The sequence below is a fragment of the Morone saxatilis genome, unplaced genomic scaffold, assembly GCF_004916995.1.
Source record: "Morone saxatilis isolate NCDOM2014 unplaced genomic scaffold, NCSU_SB_2.0 Contig11, whole genome shotgun sequence".
NCBI lineage: Eukaryota > Metazoa > Chordata > Actinopteri > Moronidae > Morone > Morone saxatilis.
The window spans coordinates 7,600,270-7,617,355 of NW_023339663.1; the positions used below are offsets into that span (position 1 = coordinate 7,600,270).

The 17,086-nt window shown below is 38.6% G+C and overlaps 4 protein-coding genes across 5 annotated transcripts in view; 1 reads left to right on the forward strand and 3 right to left on the reverse strand.

Annotated features, from left to right (window-relative positions):
• bloc1s6 (biogenesis of lysosomal organelles complex-1, subunit 6, pallidin) overlaps positions 1 to 2,523 on the reverse strand; it is a gene marked incomplete in the record, with an annotated part of 3,880 nt that extends 1,357 nt beyond the window's left edge. The window contains 6 exon segments of the mRNA XM_035682431.1: positions 1 to 113; positions 224 to 310; positions 417 to 504; positions 1,033 to 1,192; positions 2,099 to 2,189; positions 2,353 to 2,523. Of these exon segments, the coding sequence (XP_035538324.1) occupies positions 1 to 113; positions 224 to 310; positions 417 to 504; positions 1,033 to 1,192; positions 2,099 to 2,189; positions 2,353 to 2,511 (698 nt within the window).
• Positions 2,515 to 11,973, forward strand: slc30a4 (solute carrier family 30 member 4). Its single transcript, XM_035682430.1, has 8 exons — positions 2,515 to 2,669; positions 3,266 to 3,794; positions 4,803 to 4,949; positions 6,564 to 6,717; positions 7,057 to 7,273; positions 7,943 to 8,048; positions 8,133 to 8,267; positions 10,697 to 11,973. Exons 2-8 carry the CDS (start codon positions 3,398 to 3,400, stop codon positions 10,849 to 10,851), a joined length of 1,311 nt encoding a protein of 436 aa, XP_035538323.1. The 5' UTR covers positions 2,515 to 2,669; positions 3,266 to 3,397; the 3' UTR covers positions 10,852 to 11,973.
• A 3,139-nt stretch (positions 11,974 to 15,112) lies between these two features.
• On the reverse strand, positions 15,113 to 16,623 carry cunh15orf48 (chromosome unknown C15orf48 homolog). Of its 2 annotated transcripts, XM_035652592.1 has the most exons (5): positions 16,491 to 16,623; positions 16,327 to 16,385; positions 16,108 to 16,196; positions 15,907 to 15,967; positions 15,113 to 15,640 (listed from the first exon to the last, which is right to left on the reverse strand). In XM_035652592.1, the coding sequence occupies exons 2-5, from the start codon at positions 16,363 to 16,365 to the stop codon at positions 15,572 to 15,574; spliced, it is 258 nt and encodes an 85-aa protein (XP_035508485.1). In that variant the 5' UTR covers positions 16,366 to 16,385; positions 16,491 to 16,623; the 3' UTR covers positions 15,113 to 15,571. The 2 variants fall into 2 exon arrangements, with proteins under 2 accessions (XP_035508485.1, XP_035508484.1); XM_035652591.1 differs by lacking the exon at positions 16,491 to 16,623 and having other exon boundaries at positions 16,327 to 16,482.
• A 199-nt stretch (positions 16,624 to 16,822) lies between these two features.
• spata5l1 (spermatogenesis associated 5-like 1) overlaps positions 16,823 to 17,086 on the reverse strand; it is a 4,394-nt gene continuing 4,130 nt past the window's right edge. The window contains exon 10 of the mRNA XM_035652596.1: positions 16,823 to 17,045. Within this exon, the coding sequence (XP_035508489.1) occupies positions 16,908 to 17,045 (138 nt within the window). The 3' untranslated portion in view covers positions 16,823 to 16,907. The remainder of the gene's footprint in view (positions 17,046 to 17,086) is intronic.

Consider the following 17,086-nt stretch of genomic DNA (forward strand, 5'->3'; position numbering starts at 1 on the left):
CTTTTGGCGGGTTTGGCAATAAGCTGCCTTTCTCTCTCGAGCTCCTTCTCTCGTTTCTGTTCCTTCTCCAGCGCCTCCTTCTGCTTCTGTTGCTGCAGCTTCAAAGCTCTTTTCTGAGAGAAAACAACAGTCAGCATTTAATCTGTGTATGCATTATTGCATCTATCCACCAATACTGTATTAATGGTAGAAAAATGTTAAATCTGACTGAGATGAGAAATACCTTTAGTTTAGTTGTCTTTTCGTGGAGCATAATCATCTCTTTCCTTATGTTCACCAGTTTGTTGTGATAAACCTTCGCTTCTGTAAACTAAAGACAACAAACTGGATTAGAGGTCATTCCTGCTGGCTGTTGTAGGGAGTACAAACAAACAGCAACATAACATAAATTAGATCATAATTCAGCACAAACATACCAGCGAATTGAGGTCCAGTAAGGTATTACATTCTCTGAACTTGGTGACTTCTTGGTCCAGTGTGTCTAACAATACCAGCTGATTTTGTCTGGTTGAGACAAAGAAACCGATGTCATCAAGTGCACTTTTTCACCAAAACATTACCAATGTTTAACAACCTTTACTGAATAATCAGCACCAAAACTTAATTCAGACAATGACAGGATGTTTAAAAGTGTCCAACAGAATTTTACATGTTTGTGAAAGACTTTTTTTACATGACTTCTTCACTGGCAGACTCTCTACCAGCACTACCAGCATTAAAGCAACTGGTCAACGTGTTTGCGTGTGAATCACGTAACCGACTGCTGTGCAGGAAAAGAACGCATGTTTCCTTTTTATCTTCTTATTGTTCACACACCAGTTAGTAGAAACGTGTGAGGAAGAATAATTGAATTTAAAGCAACTTTATATTAAACTGGCATCAACTTGGCCCAATCCCCTTTCCACTTTTGCAGTTTTCCCTACAAGTAGACTGGATGAAACAGTAAATATTGCAGAACCTATCAAGTGTTAACATGCGGGTGACCATTAAGGTTGTGGTTTAATTAAAAAACAAAGCAAATAGGATACTCACGTGAGCTCTTGGAGGGCTCGTTTAGAGTTCTGTAGATCTGGTAGGTAGTGGGAGAGTAATCCTTCTGTGAGTTTGTCCACTGCTTTCTTATCCACCAACACATTCTCTACGGGGTCTGAGCTCCCCAGACGCGGTGATTCCTGTTGCGGCAACTGGAATTCTATCAAATATTTAAGAACAAATGTACAACACATTTAGTATTGGATCACCAAAGTCCCTTCAATTATTAGTTAATGGTCTGATGACAGCTTTACCTCTAAAAACGTATCACTGAAATCACACCGGCTACCTTTCGCCTGTATTCTGACACTTGTGATGTAAGATTATCTAGCGTAGGTAGTGACATAAATAAGAGCTGTACTGAAGACATTGTACAGTCCTTTCAACATCTGATTTATTTTAAATTTTATTTATATGACCAGAAATCACAATTTGCCTCAGAGGGTTTTACATTCAGTCCTGAACATTAAACACCCACATGTCTTTAGAACCTCAATTTGGAAAAAAACTCCCCAAAAAACCCTTTTAACAGGGAAAAAATGGAAGAAACCTCAGTAAGAGCGACAGAGGACAAACATGCAACAGATGTCAAATGTACAGAACAAACCAACAAAACCATAAAACATTATATACACAGTTTTAATGACATTTGATGATATGAGGATTATAAAACACGTGTGAAGAATGTGGATCACTGGACAATGTCGGTATAATAAGGATGCAATAATGGTATTGTACCCGGCATGCAAGTTATCCACAAACATGTACTTAAACTGATGCATTCATTCTTGCACAGTGTTAAATTGTATGCAACAGCAACCTGGAAACTTGCCACCTTATATCTGATCTTATATTTTATTGCTGCTCGGACACTTTGGTCTGAGAGGCTGCAGTCATTGGTTGATGCTTCAGGGAGGTTTCTATCGATGTGCAGCGACTTCGTGAAATCAATTTATAAGTAAAGAGGGTCTAAATGCCAACTAATCTATGCTGAAGGTCAGCCAGCCTGGTCATAGTGGGTGAGACAGGTGTAGACAGTTATAGAGAGCTAAGCATGAGCACATACCTTCACTGTGTGGAAGTTCACTGTGGGACGAAGGACCTTCATCTTCCATCTCCTCTACCTCCATATACAACGACTCCTTTGACCCACACTGCTGTTTATAACCTCAAGTAAACACAAAATCACAGTTTTATCCATTTGGACTTAGCTGATCACAACACCGAGCATCTGAACGTTTGAGGAAGTGTTTTTAGTTAGCCTGATTGGGGCTTTACACACACACACACACACACACACACACACTGTAACTCACTCACCTGTATGACTGTGTATGTCCACAGTAACTGTCGGTGTGATGAGTTATGTTGACCTAAAGCAGAAGAGAAAACAAAGCAAAGATTGTGGATTTTGTTGCGTCTGCGTCTTGTGAGGGGGGGGAAACAAAAACGTGTCATGTGACCCCCCTGCGTCATCATGTGACTGCGGGTGAAACCAAACTTGCTCGTTTTACTTCCGAGTGCGTCGGTAGCGCTACGACTCTGTTGTGTTTATGTGTGTTTATGGTTGTGTTAACATGACGGCTTTTAATCTGAGAGAGCAGCTGAGGTTGTGAAACGGAAAACTACACGTGTGGGTAAGTCTGCTTCGTGTTTTCAAACAAACTATGGCACTACAAAGGTTCTCCGTTTGTCCTAAAGTGACAAGTGACATGACAGGATGGCTAGCTTTTACTAGCTTTACTGTTTAGCCAAAAGGTTTTTTTTTTTTTTTTTTAAAGACTATTAAACTCGAGTTTTATTAGCTCATGTGTAAATGTAAGCGACTCCAGGACGTGTAGCTTTTAACATATCAAGTCACCAACTTGATATGAATTGCTCTGTTGAGGTTTAAGTTAGTTGTTGAAGTCAGCGCTGCACAATTAATCGAAATATCGATTAAAGTCGCGATATGCAGATCACTAAGAGCTGCAGTGTTTTCAATAAAGCTAAAATGTGTAGAAAAACAAGGATTGTGATGCTGCAGAGATGCCCTGGCCCTACAAATGTTGTTAAATGTTGTTCTAGATTAAAGAAAACATGATATGTAATGATAATTCCCACAATAATCACGAATCATATCGTGATATCTGTAAAAAAAAAAAAAATAATCGCCATATCTTGCAACCCTAGTGGAAATTGCTGAGCTGTACTATGTGTTCTCACTTTCTTACTTGTTGTTGCTCTCCTCCAGGTGCTAAAACAGAGTAGAAATGCAATTGTCCAACCCCGCCCCGCTACAAAAATGTGAATGATTACCCCCAGAAGGCAGTAACCTACAGGCAGAAGTTAGCTGAATATACCTGTCCCTCCATAATCATTAAAGATGTCAGGTGGGAACTTCTTGAGCAAGGTGCGGTCCACCTTCAGGAGGGAGAGAAGCGACTGGGACCTGAGCGACACGGCGCCCTTTGACCTCTCAGACGAGCTGGTGGAGGATGAGACGCCCAAATTCAACAAGCTGAAGGTCGTGGTGTCCGGAGAGATGTCCGATTACTCTGCCGGAGCGGCGTCCAACGGAGTGGCGGTGAACACGCTGGTGGTGGCAGATGATGATGACTCCCTGCTGGAGTCCTTGTCCAGCCTGGGCAGCCCGGGGTTAAACATGGACCCTTGTGACAACTGCAACAAGAAGAGGGAGAGGATCAAACACAGGAGGGTGATGAAGAGGCTTGTCATTGCAGCTTTGTTGTATTTCCTTTTCATGACGGGTGAAATTATAGGTAAGCAAGTGCAGAATGAACCTCACGCTACATGTTTTTATTTCATCACTGCTGGTCAGTCAACAGTTTTCTCTTTGCATCGTTTTAATAAGTGTCAAGCCCCTTTTACCTTTTTTTATTGTCTTCTCTTTACTTGTGAACCACACACATACATACACACACATCAGGAACCACAACCTTTGGTTCATTCGTGATCTGTGTTTGCCCAACGAGTTTACATTACAGTCCTTAAAGGAGCCAGCATCCCAGAGTTAATATCTCTATCACAGTGAATTGTCATCACGGGAAACTTTACGACCAAATTATCAGAGTCAGAAGATGAAGCCGAATCCCTGTAAGGCTCCTAAGATGTGTTTGTCTGGCTGTTTAGTTAAACACTACAGAGGAATGCCGATAGTAACTCTAAAAGCCTGTCCTGATGACTTGCTTTAGCTGAACCTTTTTTTAAATGAGTGATTTATCATCATAAAGTATGACATTAAGTGTCATTATTGTTTTTGGATAATATATTCTCTGGTTAGAAATTATTTTACCAAAAAAAACAAAAAACTTGACCATGTTATATACTGGTCAGTTTAAAACAATTAGGTTGACATGTGCTAGACACATTTCAACCTTTCCAACCTTGTTTTTTTTTCCACAATGAGGGCCTTTGTCCTCTTTATGACCTGGTGTTCTCTAATGAAAAAGTGGTGACTGCAACATAGCTTCTTATTTAGGTTTTCATTGACAGTGTGGGGCAGTTCCTAGGGGCACATTGGATCCTATACTATTTTATGTCACTGTTTTCATTATTTGATTATTATTTACCAAGTGAATTACCTAAAAGAAAACCTCCAGGGTACTGACTCAGACAAACTTGAGTTGACATCATATCTAGACATCTAACTATGTACTTTGCTGTGGATTTATGTCTGCCAAACTTGTTTTTTGTATCTCAAAATCTGTGCATGCACAAATAGCTTAGATAAATCTCAGCAAATTGTTCACATTGTCTTCTACTTTCAGGTGGTTATGTGTCAAACAGCTTAGCCATTATGACTGACGCTGTGCACATGCTAGCAGATGTGGTGGGCATTTTGTTTTCTCTACTGGCCCTGTGGCTCTCCACCAAGCCACCCACAAAGAGATATACCTTCGGACTGCATCGCCTCGGTAAGTCTCTGATTTCAGAAGCCTTGGCATTTCCTTTTTTTCACTACCTCTTTCTCTCCCCTCCCTTTGTCTTGTGTGAGGCCAACGGAAACAGCACACGTGACTTTGTTGCAGATGAATTGAGTAGAGAAACTGTGTGTTCAGCAGTATTTAAGCTTGATCAGATTCCAGATATGATACTTTAGATTCAGTTATCGTTAGAGATGCAGTTTATTGAAATTATAATCTGCCAGTAACTGTTCAATTTAGACCCCGTGGCTGCTGGCTGTCACTAATATATAGATGTTTATCATTTCACTACAACATAATTGCATCTAGAATCCACCAGTGGAATTAGTTAGTTACTCTTAAGGCCTGGAAATGTTTACTCCCATATGGATGCATAAAATGACATCACACACAGAAAGTCTTTGTAGTTACGACGGATTAACAATACGCGGATGTCCTCACAGAGCGGACGTGTACACTGTCTGATGACTCAGACCCTCTTGAACTAGTGGAAGTGGAAAGTATAGTACCGGCTGTACAGTGTAACTGGTGTTTGGTGCAGATCTTGATGTGTACAAAATGCTGCGCTGTTAGTAGCTGTTTTTTATTATGCCTTACACTGTTGCCAAGTCAAATGCCTGCTATAACTCAAGGAGATAAGCACCAATTACTTAAACTCAAATGTAGACAAAAGTTACATTTATTTATTTACAACCTTGTGAAACATCAACATCAACAACAGTTGGATCCTTCAGAGCTTCCCTGTAACAAGCTGACTGTCACACCAATTGCCTGAAGAAAAACAAGTGTTATGTAATTGACCCTTATTTATACAGAGCAGAACAGTTACAATAGATAAAGAAATACATAACACCTGGAACAGACACGGTCATGAATAGAACAGAATAATAGACAGTAAACTTTGAGATTTTGGCTCATTTAAAGCAGTAGGCTACTGTCAAAGACACTGATTGAGAACAGTCTTGAAGTTACAGAAAGCAACACCTCTGGAGCTTGAGAATAGCATTTAGTTTTATTTTTTTATTGAAGACTGTGTTGAAATTAATAAAGACATCTTTCCGTTTATTAAAGTGGAATTCCAGTGGATTATCGCCAACACAGTGATTAACAGTATTGTCCAATTAAATGGAATTTGACACACATGAAAGACAATATAATTTATATAAATGGAGATTTACACTTGATCCCTGTAGGAGCCATAAATACAAAATATATTTCATCACAAACAGCATGTAGCAGAATTGAACTCAGATGCATTGCTTGAGGCTGAACAAGTGATTTTAGTCCATTTTTAGTATATCTAAAGTCTGATGCCTTACAAGCATGGATAGTAATTATTATGTTTTAATAGATTCTATCATTTAAATGGTTACATTAGATTCTTTAATCAAATCTAATTTAATATATTTGGCATTATTTTAATATATTTTCCTACACCAGTAGATATTTATAAGCAGTATTTGCCCCCTACTGTTAAGCTAAGCTTCTTAGGTATTTAGGCACATTCTTTCTGTCTTGACCTACCTGTTGAAATCAGGTTTTTCCCACAGTTTTATACCATAAATATGTTTTGTTTACACAACTGATGGTGATTTCCTGGTCCAGAGGTGGTATCGGCAGTCCTCAGTGTGGTGCTCATCTACATTCTTACGGCCATACTGCTTTACGAGGCGGTTCAGAGGACGGTACACCAAGAGTTCGACATAGATGGAGATGTCATGCTCATCACTGCAGCAGTGGGGGTGGCTGTCAACCTCATGTAAGTGAAGCGCTCACACCTGAATGTATGTTTTATAGCAAACTGGGAGGCTTTTACAAGATAAGAGCTGAAGTGTGGAGACCTGACAGTGGGGAGTGCATGCCTGTGAGGACAATATCAGCAAAAAATTAACCGCTCAGTCCAAAGTACTGTCTAAAATGCTTTTCACAGCTTTAAGTTGCTGACTCTGTGTGTAATGTTTGACCACATTTAGTAGGTGAATAAATGAAGACTTACTGACCTCAGTTTAAGTCAGTTAAATCATCATATGAATATATACATATATCAAAACATCCTAAAATAAATCCCTCTGTCTTTGCTTTCTTGTGTCTTTTTTAGAATGGGTTTCTTGTTAAACCAAGGTGGTCACCTCCACTCTCACGGCCATGGTCACTCTCACGGCCCTGCAGCTGTCTCAAGTTCACAGTCAGGTGGGTCCGGTCCGGCGCAGAGGCAGCACGGCAGCCTGGCTGTAAGAGCTGCCTTTATCCACGCTTTGGGAGACCTCCTCCAGAGTGTCGGGGTGCTCATAGCTGCCTATGTTGTCCGCTTCAAGGTACCCTACCTTTTTAAAGAATTGTTTGTCATTAATGTTAGCAATTAATAGTTTACTTTTAATGTTACCGCCTAGAACCATTGTTTACTCTCTTTGAACTGATATAATGGAAAATGTCTTTCTATACTAGATTATTACAGCATGCGATACAGTGCTGCAGGAGAAAAAAAAAGGTTTTTAAAGATATATTTGGGCTTTTTATGCATTCATTTGATAGGACAGGTGAAAATAGACATGTACTATTCACTTGTCCTCCTTTACAGCCTTCTTGTGTTTATATTCTAAACTTTTCTAACTCAAACTTTCCAACTTGTAGTTCTAAGTTTAGTAGTGGCGACATTGAGGTCAATACAATCATGGTGTTATTTCATTATTAGCTTTTCACTTCCTGCCACATTTAGACTTCAAAAATCATAAAAGTGAAGATGATCTAATATATAAAGTTTTGTTCGCTACAGAGTTTATATTCTGCAATAATCCATAATAATTCAATGGAAAAATACTATTCCGTAAGCAGGCTGATACTAACTTCTGTTTTGACCGACAAAAATAGGTCATCCCTGCAGCTTTATAGGCACTCGACAAAGGCATGCATTAATTACAGTAACTAATTAAGCTTAAAAAACACTTGGATTGTAGTTGATCTGATGTAACCCTCTGACTTCACAGCCGGAGTTTAAGCTGGCAGACCCCATCTGTACCTACATCTTCTCCATTCTGGTTCTGTTTACCACATTCCGCATCATACGAGACACAATAGTCATTGTGCTGGAGGGTAAGTCTGAGTCCTGTCAGATATTGCTTTTGAGTGTTTCGAGTGGTGTAAGTGCCTTATGGTGTTGTCATCCTGCTATATCAGGTGTTCCCAGGCATTTGGACACTGTACGAATCAAAGAGGACCTTCTGAAGCTGGAGGATGTCCAATCGGTCGATGAGCTGAATGTCTGGGCGCTGACGGCAGACAAGACTGCAGCACTAGTGCATATCCAGCTCAGTGAGTAGCTACATAACATCAGTACACCCATTAAGGGAGAGGGATCTGAAGGGATGAAGAAACACATTTCTAAGTACAGAACTATTGTGTGAACTCTGGAATTTATTATTCAGACAAAATAGTAATAGTAGCGCATGTTTACATTCACTTTCTTGGTTGTCTCACATTTTCTGAATGAATCGAAATAGTGAATGAAAGTTAGTAAAACCCAAGATCTCATCAGACAAACAAAGATATTCAGTTTGTTATCATATAAGATAGCAAAGTAGAAAATCCTCAAAAATAGAAGTTGGAACTAGTGAACATTTTGCATTTATACTTTAAAATGACTGAAACAATTAATCAAAATATTTTCTGTTGATCGACTAACGGATTCCTTTTTTCATAATAAAGTTGTTTGCATATTTACTGAAAATCAAATGCAGAAATGTCATTTACATAAATATTCAAACCACCAAGCCAACATTTGTTAGGAGTACCACTGGCAGTGATTACAGCTCCAAGTGTTGTTGGCTATGTATATGTCTGTTGGCTTGGTATGTCTGGATTTTTTAAAAGATTTTCTCAGTGTCCAGAAGCATCTATCTTCAAGTGTTTCCCTAGATTCTCAGAGGAATACATGTCAGTGTTCTGGCTTATCTAAGCTCTTTTGGCTTTACCACTTTGATGTAGATTTCCAGTGTGTTTTTTGGCAGCGTGTTAAATGTCAGCAATGTTTGCCTAAGGTCTTTATCCCACTGTAGCAAGGTCTTCTCTGGCATTTGCCTTCTATTTGGATTTAATCTTTGTTTTCATGACGCTGCCACCATCAGGCTTCACGGTAGGGATGATGCTCGTTTGATGATGTGCTGAGACTTGTTTCTGCCAAATGTAGCATGTTGCAGTATGGCTCAAGACTTCAGTTTTTATTTAATCAGACCTCTGAAGAAACTTGAGTGCCAGTTCTTCCCTAGGCTCTCACCTAATATCCTTACACCATCCCTGTTCATTTAAAATGATTTATTGTCACTGTCTGTGTAGATTAGTGACAAAAAGTCACATTTTGAGCCAGTTTGAATTCAATCTGTTGTATCACAAGATTCAATATAAAGACACTGTAAAATGTTTAGCAGGCTCCACATTATTCACAAGATGGAGCTGTTTGTTCATACGCAACTTGCATCAACCACAGGAATCAACAGTAATAGCAGCAGCAGTTGTAGACCTGCAGATGTAGACATGTCAATATAATCGGCGACTGTGGTTTCTGTAAGTCATTGGTGGTGTAGATTTCAAGTAAGAAATTGTGACACAGGTGAAAGACCTCAACTATCCGACTCATCTCTACATCTGTGTCTCAGTTCCATACTACATACTGAAATCTAGCCAGGTTTGGAGTATGTTCTGTGTTTAGACCGGAAAGAAAGTAGAAAACATTTACTAAAGAGACTCGAAACGTATGATTTCTTGGAGATTGTGGGAGAGTGTTAAAACAAATTGTGTTGAACAGTTTTGTGAACACCCCAACAAAAAAACATTTTGAAGTCTTGCGAAGTTTAATTGTAAGAGAATTACCAAAGTCGCAGTTTGATTGACATGTACCAGTGCTCGTATCGTGTCACTTAGAGTTGTTCTGATTCCCTTGACACTATCTAAAATGCAGTATCGAGTATCGGCGAGTACATGTGTCTGTGCACTGATCCGATGCCACGTAATTTATTGGCCCCGAAACGGGACCCTGCTACTTCCCAGCAGTGTCCCATTCGCCTTTTTTTTCTGCCAAGGATAGCAAAGTCATGACCTGCCCTATTCTGAGTCAGACAAATGGTTTAACTTGAGCAACATTACAACAGTGATAGCAATCATACAGGCTTAGTTGTATACGCTTATTAAATAATAATAACATACAGTATATATATATAGTATATACATACCTATTTTTTTTAACGCACATATATCGGCTATATCTGAATCGGAACGTCTCTAATGTGATTTCCTGTTAGTATAAAATGGTTGTGAATGTTGATATTTTGGTAGACTAACTAGAAAAAACAGTATATTAAGTAGTTTATACTGTATAGAATTAGTATGTAGAAGAGAATAGACATTTTTCCCAGCAGACATTTTGAATACATAGCAGTAAAGCATATGTTACTAATGACACTAACGACGACTCAGTTCATCAAGTGTTCCAGTAAACCAACCCAGTGTGTAGGGATGTGAATTTACAAGAATACTGTAGTATTAAAATCTAATTCTAGAAAAATGTAGCATCCAACATCATAGCACTCAGTTTATGTTTAAAGGGTTTAAACACAAAAATCCATACCGTGTTTTTGATAATTGAGAATAAATTTGATGAATTACACAAAATATATGCTGGGAAAAAGTGACATTTATATTTCTTATATTGTTTCATTTATATTCAAATGCATTTATTTTGTTTGCAGCACCCTCTAGTGCTAACAACTGGGAGGACGTCCAGGCGAAGGCTCGCCACCTGCTCCTTCACACCTACGGTCTCACCAGATGCACAGTGCAGATCCAGACACACAGGGTGAGGCCGGTACGCAGTTGTGCACACTGCCAGCAGCCCAGCGCCTAAAGAGAGACACATGCTTACATTGACTTCCACAGTGCATTTCATGGAGCTGGAGGACACAGACGGCCTTGATGTTGCATCACTGTCGCAGCTCAGTGTCAGCAGGAGCAACAGGATACGGTTATAACTGGAAAAAAAAAACTGGTGCCAAAGGAGAGTCAGTGGAACAACACATTTCTAATTAGAGGTTCACTGCAGCCTCCGGGGACCTTATGCTCTTACGCCTGCAAAGCTTTGGTAGTGGAGTTTGAATGCTGAGGAAAAAAAAATTTGCTCTTAATTCACCAATAAAGCCTATTCCAACAGGTAACTTTCTTTTCTATTTTACAGTTTGATTTATCAAAAATGATGTTTTGTCATCAGATGTAAATTTTAGTTTTTGTTACTAGGTGTGAGGACTGTATACTAAGATTTTATTATTTTACTATGGATGTCAGCAACTGAAAAGGTACCTCATTTCACTTGATAATAACTGTGGTCACAGTGCATATAAGCTGTACTCCTCACCACTGGCATAAGTGAGGCACAAAACCTTCATCATCCCTTTAGTAGACATTAGATTTCATCAAATGCACTTAATCAATAATATCCTTCAGCCAAAGTCTGTTGTAAGGCACATTTTTAGAAAAAAAGACAATGACCTTATTCGTGATATTCTTAAAACAGTCCGTATCGGTTGTACTGACCAGCACTTAAAATACACTTTTAACTCTGACATTTTATTCTAGCATGTCTCTTATTAATTGTGACAAGCAGGTAACTGACAATCAAAGTGTGACTGACTTTGAATAAAAGGTAAATACTACAGTGGTTGGACTGACTTCAGTATGGTTTTAGCCTTACACTCTATACTTACTATGCTTTTTTCATATCTTTAACTGACCGTATAATAATGCAGACGGGTTTGAGAGATCTTCAGTGTTTCAAAGTTGCAGTGTTTTTCAGGGAGGGAGCCGTCAGTTGAAATTTGCCAATAATGGTGTTTATAGTGTTTTCTCTGTCAAATGTTGAGAGGCTGTGGAGGGGGTTGGGGTTTTTGTTAAACCTTTCCATGTCTCTGATATTAATCAAGAGAAATCAGGAACTGGATCACTGTTTTTGTTTATAATAAAGTATTTAATCTTTTGTGTCAGTCACTTATTTTTACCATCCAAGAGAAAGCTTCCCACTCATATCTGGATCCTTATTTTCCACTGAATTAGTCACTGATTGCAGATGTTGGACCCATCTTAGTCCATATATGCCTAATTTAATGAGGAATGAATTTGAAGTGTTTGAGAGGACTTCATAGTTTTGTGTGCTTGATATGTTGTTGTCACTTTTCAACACTAGGTGGCGTTCATCTACAATAGTTAAGTGATTCTTTTGTGACATGGTCATTTGATAAGATAACATGCATATATATAGTTTGCATTACACACGGGCTGGAAAGTAGCATAAAACACACCTTGTTCTTTACACGATGAATGCTCTACACGTTATAAACAAACAAGTATATAAATACATGGCTGAAAATGGGTGAATTTGCCTTGTCAAAGCTGATAATGCTGAATAATTATCTAGAGTTAAATAGGAAAAAATACAAAAGCCTAAATATAATTATGTAGCATACTGTATATATATATTCACTACGTAACCATGAAGTTCTTCACACAGGACAAGTTTAATATTCAAATATAGACATATCAGTGGTTTATTATTGACAAGATGAGTAAACTGGGAGTGTCACAGTTTCCAGGCAACAGCTGGGTTAACAAAGCCACTGAACCAAAGGCAACTCCTCTGTTTGTATTACAGCGCAGCCAATAGTTTACAGCATCCACCTGATTGCCCTGCCTTATTCTAAAGAACCATAAACAGGAGTAATAAGTCTCAGTCTCTAGTGCCCAAACCAGTTACACTACAGAAAAAATAGGCATTTGTTGTTACAGTTCAAGACAGTTAACTTTCAGAAAATATTTTCATAGTTACAGCACTGGAGTGTATCACTGATAACACATGGGAAATTCCATCTCTCTCTTCTTGTGCATTGTGAGAGTTATACCTGCTCCACTTTCTGGTCACATGGTCACATGGTCTGTGACCCAGTCACGTACACAAATTCCGACATCACACGCACTACATCCTTCCTCTTCTGTCATTGTTTCCCTAAATAACCTTTCACTTGCTCTTAGCTTGATAGGTGAAGTTAAGGTCTGACTGTAGTATGCACATATCGGCCACACACATTATCACATTATTTGACTATGTGATACAAGAGCACTGAAAAGGCCCTCCATCTGTAAAGAGATACTACGTCCTATAAGCTATGAAATGTGACAGGGAAGCTTCTAGCACTTAAAATAATTATAATAAAAAAAGATAAACGATAACAGTAAAGAGGAAGGAAATAAACATAAACACCAATGCTGACATTTGCATGTACAACCCACCATGTAAGAGAAACCAAATAGTAAAAGGGCTTCTTGATAAATAGGGCGAATCAGATACACCAGGAAAACATAGCCATGCCTCTCCCTCTTTCTCTCTCCCTTCACACCCCTTGTTTAGTGTTTAATAATTTAAGAAAAATCCTATCAGAATAACATTGCAGCCAAAAGTCCAGTAGGTTGTGCCTGCCAGGCAGTGCAATGGCCAGACGCTGTAGGAGGGAGGGTTTTTTTTCTCATGTTTTTGCTCTCTTCTGAGATACGAGATGGACGTTAAAAGGATTGTCTCTGATTACGAAACACAATGGGAGCACTGAATGCCCACGCAGCCATAAACTAAGCAGATGAGTGCATTTGCCTATTGCTTGATGGCAGTAATTACTTTACAGCTGTCCTAGCTGGCAACATCTCACCATTTTCTTCTCTGTAAGTGACATTCAAACAAACCATGACTGCATCTTTTAAGTAAAATGTGGAGAGCTATTCTGTATTTTTAATAATCGAATAAATATTATCAATCAGTCAATCAACCTAAAAGCCATGGATTTGGAGATGTTGCTCAAATGACTAATGCTTAGAAATGTACACAAATACACATTAAAAATCACAACTTGGTAAACTAACTGCTGATAGAGATCATGTGGAACCTCTTAATAGAAATTAAGATTTAATCTTAATCTTAAAATCTACTCATTTAAGCATTAGACCTCTTGCACCGCAGACATTTTGAGGAAAGGCACAGGTGGATATAATAAAATCAATAATGGCTGCATTCCATTTAGGCGTGCCTTTTTCAGGGAACTGCCATTGTGCATGTTGTCTTGCTGGCATGTTTTACTTAGACACCTAAATGGAAATGAGCTATTGTTATTGTTATCAATTACACCTATGCTCTTTCTAGTAAATGAAGCTGTCTGTGGTGAACAAATTCTATTTAATGATGTATTTTGTGGATATAAACACAACATGAAAGATCAGGCTGACATTAATCTTTCTTATTGTCAACAAATCCCAGGAAAATACTAAAATCAACAAAGCACAGTTTCTCAAGACAATCTGACTTCCCCAGCTGGCACGTGGCACGCAGCCAGAAGCCCAATTGTTGCTACTAAAGACATAAATCTTTAAAAGGACTGTTAAATATATTAGAAAATTTATTTATTGGCTCTCTTGCTGAGAGTCAAATGAGAAGATCAATACGCCTGCCGTGTCTGCACACTAAATAGGTACGAAGCTAGAGCCAGCAGTCGGTAATCTTAGCTTAGCATAAAAAAGAGTTGGGGGGAAACAACCTGCCTCCGTCTAAAGTTAACAAGTTAACGTTATATATTGTTTGTTTAATTCTGACAACCCCCCCCCCCAAAAAAAAAACTTTTACCAAGAAAGTGGTTAAGCATGTTTCCCAAAATGTCAAACCACTCCTTTAAAAACAGGAGTTTTAATTTCACTTCTCAGTAATTTCCTGTAACAGCTCGGCACTGTAGTTTTTAGCAAATGCTACTCAAACACAAAATACTGGATCAGGTTTAGTGAATTAGTAACACCTGTGCTCTTCCTACTATGTTCAGTAAAAACGTTTGCTCTGAAGGTTATTCGAGGTCAATGGCTCATCAGGCCACATATTCATTACTTGTTAGTGGGATCAATTCATTGTTAGTTTTATCCTTTTATTATGTTTTGTGATGTATTTAGAGTAAAAAGAGAGATGTAACTTTTAGCTTAATAACACAGAGCAGACTATGAATATCAGTCTAAAGACATTAATATGAATATTCCTGCATAAACATCTTTCTACTTTCTACTTATGAGAACAAAGGAAACACTGATGAAGACTGTTAAACATGATCACAATAATACTTTATTGACACTGTACAGTACATTACTTACATGTTGTGTGTTTTACATTTAGACACTATCGTACATTCACTTCTACTGTAAGAGCATCTGCGTTGCTGTGACGACCAACTTGACAGGGGTCAAATGAAATGCAACACAACCTGTTCAAAATAAATCTCTCTAGCAGTAATCACAGAAACTCAGAGTAAGATAGTCTTCTTTCACCTACAACGTCATGGCAGCATGAGTATCTTTTACCATAGTTTTCTATTGTTGTGGATGGATGTCCTTGACCTGGGCCACTACACAGCAGGGTGAAACCCCACCAGTGGAGCAGAAGCATTTCCGCACACTGAGTATTAAAGCATCCTAGTTTGTGCAGAAAGGATTCTGTTAGACTGATGGGGGGCAGGCAGGTAGTCAGACTGGGGGATCTTTCAAGGAGATGCCTGCCCTTTTTATTTGGTGATGCTCTTCACCAGCTGCAGCTCCTCCACTGGTTTCCACTGCTGATTGATAGTGATGAGCTGCAGGAAAATGCCAGAAATAAAAATGAGACTTCTGACCCATTTGCAAGTGTTACACCAATTTAAAGTGACAGGTAACATGAGTAACTGCACCGTGGCGTCTACCAACATGAACAGCTTTACTATCTGATGTCACAGAAGCAGACTGGCACTAGTTTGATAACATTTCCTTCCCAGTGACTCAGCAGATTGCTGCTGTAGGCTAGAGATTCTGCTTGTTTTCAATTGCCAATAAGGGTTAAAAAAAGGCTTAGTAGGAATGTTACCTTTTGGGGTTTTGATGGGTCCACTCTTTCCCATGGTTCTGGGTTTTTGGTCTTATTCAAACTAAAAATAGTGAGTGAAAATGGTACATCATTACCAAGCATCTCTTACATGCCTAGTATGAAAAAGAGCACTTTTTATTAGAAAATAAATACAGAGTAATATAATGATTTTGTCAAAATAAGAAGTACAATAACACTCACATAACATCAGTTTTAGTAAATAGAAAGTAGACAGCAGCAGAAGTGGCTCCTGCTGCTGCAAAAGCCATGAACCCTATCAGAGGGATCAGCTGGAACACACATATAAAAAATAAGTTTATAAATATGCATCATCATATTTAAATGCATATAATATACTACAAATTCAATATGTACAATACAAAAATCACTTTGAACATAGTAAAAATGTAAACAGCTCACCTCCTTTTTCTTTCTCAACATTTGGAAAAATCCAGACATTTTTAAAAACTCTGAAGTACCTGAAGAGAAAATGATCATATTTCCACTTAACAATAAGGCTGAGAGTCCATTTGGTGAATTAAAGTCACCAAGTAATAAACGCAGCTGTGTGTGGCAGATCTCACCTGTTGTTGCTGTGAAGTTCTTAACTGCACTTAGCGCAGCATCATGTGAACCCGGCTGATGTAGGCTGGATGAGAGATAGTACGAGATGAAAGGCACGTAGACAGACAGCACTTCCTGCACCGAAATGCACCAGTAGATACCAATTTTTTTAACTGACTCACAGTACTGATGATCAATACATTTTCTAAGTGTGCAGCGCCATCTTGTGGCTGCATTTGAAAACTGAAAGTGAATGGCTGGTGGATGGCTTGAAATGTGGATCTCAAACATTAACTAATTTTTAGTGCTTGTCAGTGACAATAAAACAAGGAAAAATACCAGACACAAAAGGTCAAGTTTTACAGTTTTTATTTAAAACCAATTCTTGTGTAATAATACAATGTATCAATGTAGAGGACATGGTCATATGTGTTTCGTCATCTGGGAGATGTTTGATATGTGTGGATCTGCTGGGCAGTGAGAGAGGGGCTCATTTTGCTGAGGGACCGGAGAAAGTATGTGTGTTTGATGGCAGAAGCCTCCATGTTCTCCTCTTGGAGCGCCAACAAAGCAGCCTGGAAAACAAAAACATTTTATTAATAGATAGATAGATAGA

Excerpts from the sequence above, each read along its gene's own strand:
- slc30a4 (XM_035682430.1), top strand. The coding sequence starts at position 3,398 with ATGTCAGGTGGGAACTTCTTGAGCAAGGTGCGGTCCACCTTCAGGAGG. Across the intron at positions 3,795-4,802 it reads CATGACGGGTGAAATTATAG|GTGGTTATGTGTCAAACAGC; the intron begins GTAAGCAAGTGC and ends TTCTACTTTCAG. Across the intron at positions 8,268-10,696 it reads ACTAGTGCATATCCAGCTCA|CACCCTCTAGTGCTAACAAC; the intron begins GTGAGTAGCTAC and ends TTTTGTTTGCAG.
- cunh15orf48 (XM_035652591.1), bottom strand. The coding sequence starts at position 16,404 with ATGATCATTTTCTCTTCAGGTACTTCAGAGTTTTTAAAAATGTCTGGA. Across the intron at positions 16,197-16,326 it reads TGTTGAGAAAGAAAAAGGAG|CTGATCCCTCTGATAGGGTT; the intron begins GTGAGCTGTTTA and ends TGTGTGTTCCAG. Across the intron at positions 15,641-15,906 it reads ACCCATCAAAACCCCAAAAG|CTCATCACTATCAATCAGCA; the intron begins GTAACATTCCTA and ends ATTTTCCTGCAG.